The sequence below is a fragment of the Trachymyrmex septentrionalis genome, unplaced genomic scaffold (assembly GCF_001594115.1).
Source record: "Trachymyrmex septentrionalis isolate Tsep2-gDNA-1 unplaced genomic scaffold, Tsep1.0 scaffold97, whole genome shotgun sequence".
NCBI lineage: Eukaryota > Metazoa > Arthropoda > Insecta > Hymenoptera > Formicidae > Trachymyrmex > Trachymyrmex septentrionalis.
The window spans coordinates 2,787,994-2,801,505 of NW_017306160.1; the positions used below are offsets into that span (position 1 = coordinate 2,787,994).

Below are 13,512 nucleotides of genomic sequence, written 5' to 3' on the forward strand. Positions count from 1 at the left end.
AAATTATGAGATTGTCATATATATATATATATATATATATATACATATATATGTTTATACATAACGTATATATATTAGCAAGTATTGATTTTGCCCAGGTATGCTGTCCCTGGTTCTTGAACGTTCTCCAATTGTCAGCCCTGGTATACGTGACGGGGCGGGAGGGCTTACGTAGGTTGCTCAGCCAATAAGAGATCGACTTTCCGTTGTCACGGTGATAGTGCCGTAAGCTTCTGACGTCAAAGCGTACTTATAGTGACGTCAGAGAACGCGCTACGTGAACGGGCAAGTGTGTTTACAGAAAAATTGAACTTGAACCTGCTCATGAACTTGAATTTGTAGTGCAGTTTAGTGCCGAGATTGTTGCCGATCGAATGAGTGATCGGATAATCGGCACTGGCAACGCAATACTGCCTCGTCTCTTTCAAGTGTGGCAGATATTCGAAAGCCATGAAACGATGTGACGACGTAACGACGTCTAAATTTAAATGCTTCATCGAGCGGATACGCGTCAAGATTCGCAGCGAAGCGTTATACCTGCGAAGGAACAATAGTCGAGGCTGTGCCAAGAATTAATCACAGAATACGTGAATTTTTAAGCGTTTTGCTAGACTCATTCCGGAATTAAACTTTGCAGTACGAATGGAGCCATGTATTATCCGATCGATCGGGATGGTTAATATTCGCGATCGGAAATTTTCACGATTCTGGCGATTTTCGAGTGATTACTTCGTTTTCGCTAATTCTCGGTGTGTTAATCGCAATATTTTCAACAACGGTGGTGAAAAAGGACGAAAAGGAGAGGGTGGAAAGAAAGGGCAATGGGGAGAGGGAGAAGTATGGGCACGTGAAGAGGTCAAGGTGACAGGAGGGGGAATCATTGCGAAGGTCACGAACAGCACCGGCGCACCACTGACCTTTAAAAGCTGCGTATCGTTTGTTCCTGCTACAGTTCGGTTTTGGAGCTTTTAGAAATCAGACTGAGCTTATACATCACACGCGCGCGATCCACTCAACGCATGACTGTCAAGAATAAAAGATTACATTGCTGACAAATTTTTAGCAAAAGATAAGGGGTAAGGAAATAAATGAAAGATATAAAAGAATGTATATATATGTTTTATTTTATTTTATTTTATTTATGTTATTTTGTTTATGTTATTTTATTTATATATTTTATATATAAATAAAGTAATATAGAGAGTAGTGAGAGAGAAAAAGCGGGAAAAAAAGAGAAAAAAATTGTGATGTGATGGTTGCAAAAGATAATAGTAAAACTTATAGATAATAGGTATTTTGGTTAACAAGAAAATATGTAATATGTTGCATATTGTTATATGATTGCAGGAATTTGATACGACACGTGCAAGGTACAATAAGAAATATAACGAAGAAGAGTGACAACGTATGTGTAAGAAGACAACAACTGTGTATAGTGAAGAGCACAATACGAGCAAACAATAACAAAAGAAAAAAGGGAAATTAAAAAATTAGTATATAGAGGAACAGTGAGCAAAATAGAGCGATTTAGAGCTCTCTTGAGAGGAGTGTGTAGGTGTTTCCAAGATAATGACAATGAAGATAAACAGCTCTTTTCAAATGAAAAGCTACAACGGAAAGTTACGATTTGCGAACCTCCTAGGAAGTTTCGACGGCGTATGTCAAGAAAGACCTGGTATGCTAAGCAGCTTAAGATGGCTTATAAGAGGAGAATGCAGATGATCGAGTCTGATGAACTTTATAACAGTCTAGAAATTGAAGAATCGACAGTACCATTGACAGCAGCAAATATGATGATAGAGCCTGATAAGTTTGACAATCTAGAGATAGCAATCCCGTCAACATCAACAACAAGCTATCCACTGTCACGATCCACGATGTTACACAGAGAGCTTCAAGATGCTATCCAAAATAAAGATAGAATGAACGAGTGCAATGGATACGAGGACAGTCAACAGATTGTAGAATCAGTTCCATCAACATCAACTGCAATTCATTCGGATTCGTATCAATCCCTCATTCAAGAGAAAAAATCGTTGAAATTTGAAATAGATAACATAGGAAAAGTTATGACATGTTGTAAAACTGCTGTTAATCGCTGGCTATCTGTTTTAGATGAAGAATTTCCCGAGAAAGAGTATTTACAAGAATATGAGGAAGGAGCTGATAAACTACATGAATTGCAATGTATAGAAATAGAACTTGAAAATAAACAGGAAAAAATAGAGGAATTGGAGAAATTAAGAAAAAAAGCTGAAGAAGCTAAGAAGAAGAAAAAGATATCTATATTAATGATACACCTCCCAAATAGTCAATATACCACTATAGAGGTAAAGGAAGGACTTACTTTAAGGAATGCAGTATCAAAAGCTATGGAACGTCGGCAATTAATTTTGGATGACTGTGCAGCTTATATTAAGCAACGTATGACATATTTTATTTCTTGGGATACAGACATATCAACTTTGCCGTGTAAGGAAGTGTTCGTGGAGTATCTGGAAACATTTCCTGTTCCAGTTTTTTGGACTCATAATTTTGCGGGTACCAAAGTTTTGTTAGGTTACTGTTATGTTTGTGGAAAAAGTGTTCTTTATGGATTTATCTGCAAAGCATGTAATAGAAAATTTCATACAAAATGTGTAAGTTATGCGTCTCTACTCTGTGAACATATACGAAGACGAACAGCTTATTATGAAAGATTATTGGCTAATAATCCAACTACAGGAATTATTCAAATTCCACCAGTACCCGTACCGAGTATTAGTTCAAGGAGACGAATTAAAAAACCTGCTCAGGACATTGAACCAACCACAATTGATAAGACCACTCAAGTCACTACAAGAACAAAATTTTTACGATATCCTAGAAGAAACAAAAGACATCAAAAATCAAAGGACCAAGATGATTCATGTGCTGATGATACAGAATCTGAAGATAGTATTTTCAGTCAAGATTCAATAAGAGATTTTAAAATTGTAGCGGAAGAAGTCACGTATGAAGACGATGATGAAAAGGGAAAGGGAACTTACGGAACTGTGTATAAAGCTGATTGGTATGGACCTGTGGCCGTGAAAAGACTTAATATTGAAGTTCCTACAGAACTAGAAATAGAAATGTTTAAAAATGAAGTGAACGTTTTACGTAAAATTCGGCATATGCATGTGTTATCATTTATGGCTTGTATTGTTAAACCTTATTTAGCAATTATTACGCAATGGTGTGAAGGAAACTCTTTATATCATCGTCTGCATGTCGCGGAGGACGAATTAGAAATGATTACAATTGTGATAATTCTTAAACAAATTTCAGAGGGCATGGACTATTTACATGCCCGAAATATTCATCATCGGGATTTAAAAAGTAAGAATATTTTTTTTCATAATGGACTTCACGTGAAGATTGGTGACTTTGGCCTTGCAGTAATGAAGAGCCGACAACCGAGAAATAATAGAAGAGATGAACTGGATGAAAAGGACGAAAGGGATGAAAGGGATGAAAATGACGAAAACGATGAAAAGGATGAAGAGATTAAAAAGGGTAAAAAGAATAAAAAGGTAGGCACTGATGACAAGATTAAAAAGACTAAAAGGACTACTACAAAATCTAAAAAAGAGTTAGAAGAAGAGCTAGAGAACCAGTTAGCTGGTTCCGTTCGTTGGATGGCTCCAGAAGTTTTAAGGTTTAAAGAAGACTATCCATATAGTTTTCAATCTGATGTGTATGCATTTGGTATAGTAATGTATGAATTATTTGCCCGTGATTTACCGTACGGTTATAAAACCGATAAACTGTTTATTTTATATAATGTAGGACGTGGCGGTTTAAAACCCGACGACAAAAAAATACGTTCTGATACACCTAAAAAACTCGTAAAACTTTACAATCAATGCATCGAGTTTGAGAAAGAGAAGCGACCATTGTTTCCCTATATTTTAAGACAAGTGTACCATGTTTTCAAGGCTACACCGAAAATAAGAAGAACGACTTCTTTACCATTAAAGACTGACGTGTTAGCAGATACCTATATTGAACGAGCTGACGATGTTCAAGACTTTCTCACATCTGACGCTGACGATTATGATGACGAAAAAGCTATCGACGCTAACATTAACGCAAATGTAAGCGTTAGCAATAGTGCTAGTGTTGTAGATGTTTTTGCTGACTTTTAAAATTGACAACAAATAGTAAATTAGCTAAAATTGGAACAAGAATACCTTCCTTAATTAACGTATTTACAATGGAGAATAAAAATATAGGATTCAGATACAATGAGTAGAACTGCACATGCATCAAGCTTTTCTCTTTGTAAATCTCGTTCTCTCCAGTGATTGGTCACGTAGTCGGCCGCCAGGGGAAAGTGAGATATTCATCGCAGGCGCAATTTGAACTCTGTATCAGAAAAGGACAGCATTTTGCTTCAATTGTCACAAATTCTGCGCCTCACAAAGGCTACGCCTTTTCCTTCAGCGATTGGCCAAGCAGTTAATAGAAGAAAGGGAGAAGTATAGTGCAGTTCAATCTCACTATCTCAGAGTTAGAAAGAGAAGGTAAGCCTATCATAGATTTCTTTCTCTTTCTAAAGTAAGTAAAGCACATGTGATCGAATACGCAGTTTGTTCTTATTACGGGTCTAGCAACGTATAAGTTTGTTATTCTATTTTTTTTTAGAAGTTTAAAGAAAAAAATCTTTGTAAAAAATGATATATTGTATATAAATGTGTATATATGTGATGTAGCGTATATTGATTTTGTATAAGTTTTACGAATAGGGATCTGGACCGAACTGCGTCTTAAACCAATTAATAAGATCCAATCAACATAATAAGAAACAAACGTATGATAAGTGTTATAACTCTTATACACACAGGACGCGGAAACTTGTCGTGCGGCAGAATCGAAATGATTTTTTACATTTACTTTGTTTTATTTTAATTATATTGATCATTTTGATTCTTCTTTCATATCTTAAGGTGCTGTAATATGTATTTATTGTCAAGCAGAACAGTTTGATCTGAATATGATAGTACAACGATTAGTTTTTAGCTGCTACTCTGTTCTGCTTTTCGAATATAATATGGCCTAAGATAATTGTATTCAACATGAGTAGCAAGCAAGAATATATGTATTAAAATTGAACAAGATGATTAATTATACAAATTTCGAAAAAGTTTTTAATAAAATGTTTATCATAAACTTTGTGTCTCTAAATTTAACTAATTAAACCATCGTTTTAAACTTGAGTTTTAAAGTTTATTATTTAAATATGACATCGAGACAAAAAGGTAGACATTAAATATATGTGTACAGACTTTTATAATATGTCAATCTATGTTTAATTGTTAAATCATATTTTAAACAAAAATGTGCGTCCTTTCCTGTATTACAACGGCATTCGAATCTTTATGATGCAAATATTTTTAACGCTGTTATATGTAATACGCGAAATAATACGAATTTGGAATCGGTCTAGAGAGAATATTACTGTCAGTTGACATTGGAAAATTGTCGTTATGTCATATTTTAAATCCCTCTCATTCCATTAGAAAAACATAAAAATATTTAAAAAAAATTAAAAAAATATATTTTTATATATATGTATATACGCGTAAATAAAAGTGAGAAATATATTTATTTATGTACGTGTATACACAAAGAACAAAATATATTTAGGAAAAAAACGGAGTAAGATGGACCACGGACGGAGTAAAATGATTCAGTTGCTAGATCTCGCGTTTTAGTGGCTTTTTTTTTCTTACCTTACCTTCTCTTATTTATGTACATGTATGTATGTATGTATCTATGTATGTATGTATACACATATATATAAGGGAAAAATAAAATATTCGGTATCATTTTTATAATTAATGTGAAATCATTTCTCTACAGCGATATATGTAAGGAAAAATAAAATTTATTATTCTGTATTATATATTTATGTATAATAAATGCGTAATTATTTCTTTACAGCAATTCTATCCTCGACTATCCTTATGTCTCATCTAATTTCTTTCATAGGACAGAAATTTAATTATTCAAAATACACGCGCTAAGTATATCCACACGTCATCGATTTGCATATAAATTCATTAATGTCTTAACACATGAATGTAGGTGTCTATAAAAGTACATAGGTACATACATACATACAAATGGGAATGCATATATATTTCGATGCATAAATTCATGTGTTAAAATATTAATCCAAAGAAGTATTTACGTCAATAAACACAAAGAATTTATAGTTAAAGAGATGTACTTATCACGTCAAATCATATTTTAGTATACATAATAGAAAACGTGCATGTTTTTCTTTTTCTTTAAAAATGTTTTAGCTACAATATTAACTAAAAATATCAATCAAAAATTAATTAAAAAGTCAATATCAATAACTAATTTGAGCAAAAAAATTTTGTTATAAACACGCCTTGAAATCAACTGCAAAAAAAAACGAAACTAATAATTTGTTTATAATGACTTTATGCAACGAAATAACCTTATTTTGTTGCAATTTTAAATAACTTTAAACGATTAAGTGAACCCAAATGAATTTTTACACTATACAATAAACTTGTTTGTTAGTTTTGTTAATATGTATATAAAAAATTTGATTTAATTCGTAATGCTACGACTTTATCAAATTTGCAAATTACTATCCATACAGCACAGAATTTGCAGTAATATCGCTGCAAAATCTGTAATATTACTGTAACATGCAATGTTGTAATAGTGTTACTACAACTTTTGTGCAATTTTGTGCAACTTTGTGCTGTAGGGGTAATACAAAAAATGCGATTTTATACAAATATCAAGTTTAATAAAACAAATCATTTTTTAAAGAATTGTATTCAAAATACAGATATTCAGATATAATAATAGAGTAATTCATGAATTTTTTATACTTTTGATAATGTTTTTTTGAGATGTGACACATCTTTAACGTCATGAGACAAAACATCCAATAGGTATATAGCTTTTTTGAAATTTTGTTATTAATATTTATTAATTTAAAAAAATAGTTATATAACAATATAGTATTTTTTTAGACTTCGATTTCATAACAGATATATGATAACTTTAGCATCAACAAGATGACAATATTCATGAGTTTAGCGTCGAAATTACAAATGGGATCTCGAGGCCTTCTGTAAATTATTACAAAACATTTATTACCCTTGTCGTCCATGTATTGATTTTTATTATCATTTTTCTCTTCCCTTACGTTGTAGAAGAATGAAGTTCAGGTCAGTTCAAACAACTATTTTCGTCCCATGAAATGCGCAGGATTATGTGAGTTTTTTTCTTAACGAGTAAGTTAAAATTAATGATTATAAAATTAAGTTAGTTGAAAGTTATATAAACAAAAGTTAACTCAGTTTAAAGTTGAATTAAAGTTAACTTAAATTAAAAATTAATTTTGTAAATTATTATTAAATTAAATTAAAATAATTATAATTATGCATGATATGTAAATTGCATATTATAAATAATTATTAAATTTTAATGGGAGTATAATTTCAAAAATTTTATTATTTATAAATTAGATTTTTTTTTAAATCATCAGTCGCTAGTAAAATCTTTGTTTCTTTTTATTCAAAGTAACAAAGTCACATAATTATAACGACAGTTGCGACGGACACGAAAGCTGGCTGTTTAATGTATAATATTGTTCAATGTTCAAATTTTATAGAAGAAAAGAGTATTAGCACTTTTAAAGAAACAAAAGTGTTAATATTTGCTTTTTGGAATATAAATTTATTCGAAAATAATTAATAATTAAGTTAATCAGTTAATATAAATTAGTGTGTAAACTAGTTGAAAGTTATCTCATTTGTATTTACTTTTATTATTATTACTTTTATTTATTATTGCTAAAACTATGTTTTAAAGTTATCTTTTATATTCTAAAAGTGTAGCAAATTATCAGTAATTTTTTAGTAGAATTCTATTTGAAAATGGAATTCTATATTAAATTCTTTTTGGTACGCTACAAAAATTTAATAAATTTCAATATATATTTTTTAATGATATTAAGTAAACATTTACTTATAGCAAATAAATAATAATTGCTTAATAAAAAAGATGATAAATAAAATTAATCGTTTTTGTACCAAATAAATATGTATATGTTTATATTTAGTAAATATTTATTTAGAACTATTTAAACAAATATTTATTAAAATTTAATATATTTCTTTTAGTGTAGTGATACGATTTTATCGACTTGCGCAAGTGTCTAACTCCCTTCTGATGATAAGAGCTGCTCGTGGACGTATTCACGGAGTACGGAGCACTTGTTGCGCTTATTAACTAATAGTTTCAATAGTCGATGCTGTTGTTCCAAAACTAGAGATAACGATGAGAAATCGTGAAATAAATCTGGCAAGTCGTGCATGCATGTGTATAAAAAAACACGACATCGATTGCCTAACAGTTTGCCAATTAGACAGTTTTCGTGTTATATGATGCTGCATAGAATGTTTCTCGAAAGTATATAAATCTTGTGTCTCTGTAACGATTTTATTATAAACTGTATTAATTCAAAGTAAACCTTAAAAGAATTGAAGGAGTAAACTTCAACTTTTTGACATGTATGGGGAAAACAATATTTTCTGTAAATTTTTGTAATTGCATTGTAAAATATAACATTTAAAATGCTTTTTTTTATTATTACGCTACGATTTTTTTCAATGAATTATGACGATTTAAAGTACAAAGTGAGTTTTTTTTTTTCTAAAAATGTATATCTGCCATCGCGCCAGTATTTTACCGGAACAATCTAAGCTGTAGCTTGCATATCTAAAATTTGCTTTTTGACATTTCGAAAAAAATGCAAGCATTTTCGATATAAAGATTTTCTTTAAACTTACTATACGCAAAATTGTTGCAAATGCATATCATACATTCGTCATTGGACAACGATATAATGATAATTCGTGGCAACTTTACGTTAAAATTTTAATTAGCACGAAGTTGTAATGAATCATCGTGAATTCACTATCATAAAGTTGTCACGAACTATTACGATATATCAATATTGAATTCATGATGTGCATCTATAACAATTACACTTTATAATAAACGTATAAAGACTCTAATATTAGAATCTGCATGACTATGATCAATTTCGTCAAAATCTTATGAGGGAGAAAAAAAGGTAGTACATCCTACTTTCTTCTCGTATACACATTGATAATACTATTTTACTTGAACTTACATTGTGTCTCACTCTTTAATTAAAGTTATAGAGTGAAATAGTGTATGTTAAAGTGAGATAGTATATGTATATATTATGTATTATATAATATATAGAGAGAGACAGAGAGAGAGAGAGAGAGAGAGAGAGAGAGAGAGAGAGAGAAAGTATATACATCTTTTTCTCCCGTAGGATCTTGACGAAATCATTCAGACACCAATATAGGGTCTCTAAGTAAATTTAGAGAAATAAATCTGTATTCCGAAAATGTTCGCATTTTTTCGAAATGACAAGAAGACAACTTTCAAGAATGTAAACAGCTAAATTGTTGTAACAAAATACAGACATGACGGTCGGTACACGTTTTAGAGAAAAGATCTAAAAAGGTACTGTTCACTTTAAATTGTTATAACTCAGTGAGAAAAAAATTCTAACGTAATGATTAAAAAAGTATTTTAAAGAGAAAATGTTATATATTTTACAATACATAATTAAAGAAATTTGCAGAAAAAGTTTCGTTCTTCCTGTACATGTCATTAAAGTTGAAGTTTATTCCTCAAGGTTCACTTTAACTTATTGTTAGCGTCATTTATAGTGACATCGTTGCACCGACACAGGATTAACCATTCGAAAGTTGAGGTTTTGAGCTTTGAAACACTTTTTTAAACATTGGTCGGCAAATATATTTTTTGTAATAATACGTAACTTTGAATTTGATCCTTTTTAGCGCTGATTTTTAGTGACTTAACTGTTTCCTTGATTACAATATTTCTTTCACAGAAAATATCTTCAATTGTTATTTTTTTTATTATAATAGAATATATATGCGATTGAGATTTTACAGCAATCGCGGCATTTGCTTTCTTGCGTATGTGCGAGCATCTCCAAATAGCCTCTCCTGGGTTGGAAGCACCGATCGTTAGAGCTGCACAGCCCGGAGCGACTTGTTACCCGGGGATTGATACTCATTGTAACGATCTCGTTACCTTTACTGTCCCTGGATGTTGCGGAGCGTAGGAGTATGAAAATAAAAAAAAACATGCAATTCCGAATTTCAGATTAAAAAATTGTTTTCTAATGTTGATCAATGTGTTCCTTTTGTGTGTGATTCTAAAGGAATATTCTATTTTAAAAAAATACGATATTAATCATGTTACGTGTATTTAGTTTATTTTATTTTAGAAACGCATACATATGCAACATATTAGTAAAATATTTTTTATGTAAAACATATTGTATAAATATACATATATGTCACATAAACATATATAATTATATACAAAATACATCATTATTTGTCCAGATATCCTTCTTTCTTTTCTAAAATTACTGTTTAGTACCAAAAAAATAGTAATGATAATGAAAAAATAAAAAATAATTAAAAGGAAATATGTTGCATTGTTTCTTTTATAAAAAATTAAGTTTGAAGAAATAAGAAAAAATTGCTCATGCATAACTATATATAATGATTTATACATACATAACTCTAGAACGACATTTGATCCACAACCAAAAAAAAAACCTTTACAACGATCCTTCGAATGATTTATTGTCGCGACACTCAGTGTAGCACTTCATTCATTAGCATACTTGTATAATGTAGTAGTAAAAGGACAATGAACTCAGATTACAATGAAATACAAATAACTTTTTGGATATGTGCAAGCGTTGCGATAACAAGAGACGCATTTTGTGTTATTTGTGTAACCCTTTTTTCTACAACTACATAAGTATAGTTATAAGTGGTTGCATATGAAAAGAATATTCGACTGTGATTGGTCAATTCTTACAATTACAACTACTTACAACTACACTTACGCAATTGTAAAATGGGCTTAACGTATACAAGTCATTAAGGGATTGTGACAAAGGCAATTGAGGAAGAAATATCATTTGAAATTACTGTCTGCCTGCACGAAAAGTTCTGTATGTCTATTCAATTCTATGCCGCAGCAACTTCACGAGATGTTTTCAAACAAATCCAACTTTCTTTGCTCCAGTAAATATTGATTGAATGCTACAGGGAAGCATTTTTATTTTTTATGAAGTCACAGTTAATAATAAAGATTCCCTCTCCTCATGCATTTATTAAATGTATTCCGTTTTCGTACCATGTTGACGTCAAAAGCAATTCTTATATATTAGACAGAATAAAAACTATATATTGAATGGCTGTTATTCCAGGATAAATCTTTGGCAATTATTTTCGGGTGACGTAATGTAGACTGAAATTGAAATTATTAAATTAACTGAAATATCGTTTTCTCTCAAATGAAGAACAAGATTATATAAAAAGGATGAATTTAATTAAAAGTTTAAATTTAATTCTAGTAATACAATATTACTTTTACCACTTTCTCGTTCTTTACAATATAAAAATGTCAAATAGTGAATATTGAATTGACATTTATATATTATTCTTTTTACTGTCGCTCGGCGTGCATCTCGATAAAAGAACACGATTGACCTGGTATATAGCAAATTCCGGTACAATGCAGATTATAAATATGTATCAAGGTAATGGTCGTGGATGGAAATATTTTGAATGACAACAGAACCACGTGTTATATTACGTTTCGCGTATCAATTGATGCGTAAGCGGTTCATTTCACTATTGTAACGTGATAGCGGAATCTCTCGAGTATTACAACTCGTGTTTATATTGCAGTCATAAATAAATCGTTTTGCCCATTAGCAAGTTCATAGAAGCTGAGCCATGCATAGGAATATATGTCGAAATATCAATTAATTGAAAAAACGAGATTTTTAATTTAAAAAATTTCATTTTGCTGACCACGTACTAAATAACAATTCTCAATAGTCTATACCAAACACTGAATACTTTGTATGCTCTTACAATAAATGCGGCAATATAGGCTAAAAGGGACATTACATTTAAATTGAAAACATAGCTTAGTTGTTTAAAGCAGAGTTGGGATTTGCATAAATTCGAGCCGATTTGTTATCGATTATTGATCTAGTTATATAATTACGCAGTAATTATACATATACATATAGTACATTTTTTAAATTTATCAATTTGTTTTAATAAACATTTTGCAGTGTAAAATAAACATACTGCAGTATAGAAGATTATGGAAAAAATTACAAGGTTGCCGCTGTAAAAATATCTTTATTATTTAAAGCAACGAAGATCATATATTTTTTAAGGGAAAAAGTTTTTTCTTAATTTAAAAGTTTTTTTATTTTTAACATTTTTTTTACATAAATTTTTTTGCTTCAAGCTGGGATGCATCTCGTTATAAACGGATACAGTGCTTGCTACACAGTGGAAAGTGAGTTACATAAAAAAAAATGTAAAATATGAAAACAAATTTTAAATCGAGAAAAAACTTTTGTATATGAATACTTTTTATGTATTTTATTATTTTTGTAAAGCTTATTTAAAGTAATCATTCTGTTTTTTAAACAATATTGAAAAGAATTTAGAAATAAATATTTTTTCAAAAAGATTGAGTTTATTTGCCTATTTATTAAATTTAGCAACAGGCTTTTCCATTATTCTTTAATTAGTTTGGGATAACACTTTTTTATGGCTTTTATGATCTCTTTATACTTTATATTGTAATAAAATTATCTAAGAATCTAAGAATTATATTAGGAATCATTATTGATCTTTTGGTGATGTGGCTCGAGTGTGCTTCTATTTGTAAGATATTTACGTTAATTATAACATGGATATTAATTAATCATTAATTAGAAAAAAAGCAAATAAAAAACAAAACCAGACAAACAGAACGTATCGAACGACGCGTGCGCACTTGAACTCGTGTCAAGAATAGTCAAGAATTTCACAGAACGGAATAGTAGTTCCGTTCCGTTCCAACGGATAACATGTTCGTCAGATAGTGTCGATAGGATAATTCGATCGTTGGATATAGTGAATTCTTTTATTTGCAGCGTTCGGATTATTTGTGTATGTTTTGGGAGAAAGAATTTCTCTCACACAAAATCAAATCAAGAGGAGAACGATAATTGTAACAAAAGATCAGAGATGAGAAAATTGCTTTTCCAAATAACTCGTTATCACTACACGTTATCGAATTAACAAAATAACTAGTTACTGATTTTTTAAAATGACTCATCCCATTATTTTCAAAATAACGAATTGTTATTTTCCTTAACAAACTAATATAAAATGTTATTTTCTTGCTTTTCTTTTTTTGCTAAGACAATCATATCAAGCTAAACCAATAATTTATTCTTTCTTCTCTCTCTCTCTCTCTCTCTCTCCTTCCTTCTATATTTTCTAAAATATTAATAAAAGCAATATAAAATGTTCTATCTTACAAGACAAA

At 30.3% G+C, this 13,512-nt stretch overlaps 1 protein-coding gene across 3 annotated transcripts; it reads left to right on the forward strand.

The window, feature by feature from the left end:
• Positions 1-102: 102 nt before the first annotated feature.
• LOC108756232 (serine/threonine-protein kinase B-raf-like) lies at positions 103-7,241 on the forward strand. Of its 3 annotated transcripts, none has more exons than XR_001939817.1 (3): positions 103-1,076; positions 1,348-4,547; positions 7,227-7,241. XR_001939817.1 is itself a non-coding variant. In XM_018499865.1 (3 exons), exons 2-3 carry the CDS (start codon positions 1,659-1,661, stop codon positions 4,326-4,328), a joined length of 2,463 nt encoding a protein of 820 aa, XP_018355367.1. In that variant the 5' UTR covers positions 103-1,076; positions 1,348-1,658; the 3' UTR covers positions 4,329-5,146. The 3 variants fall into 3 exon arrangements, 2 of the variants coding, with proteins under 2 accessions (XP_018355367.1, XP_018355366.1); XM_018499865.1 differs by lacking the exon at positions 7,227-7,241 and having other exon boundaries at positions 1,348-4,118; positions 4,326-5,146; XM_018499864.1 differs by lacking the exon at positions 7,227-7,241 and having other exon boundaries at positions 1,348-5,146.
• The last annotated feature ends 6,271 nt before the right edge of the window (positions 7,242-13,512 follow it).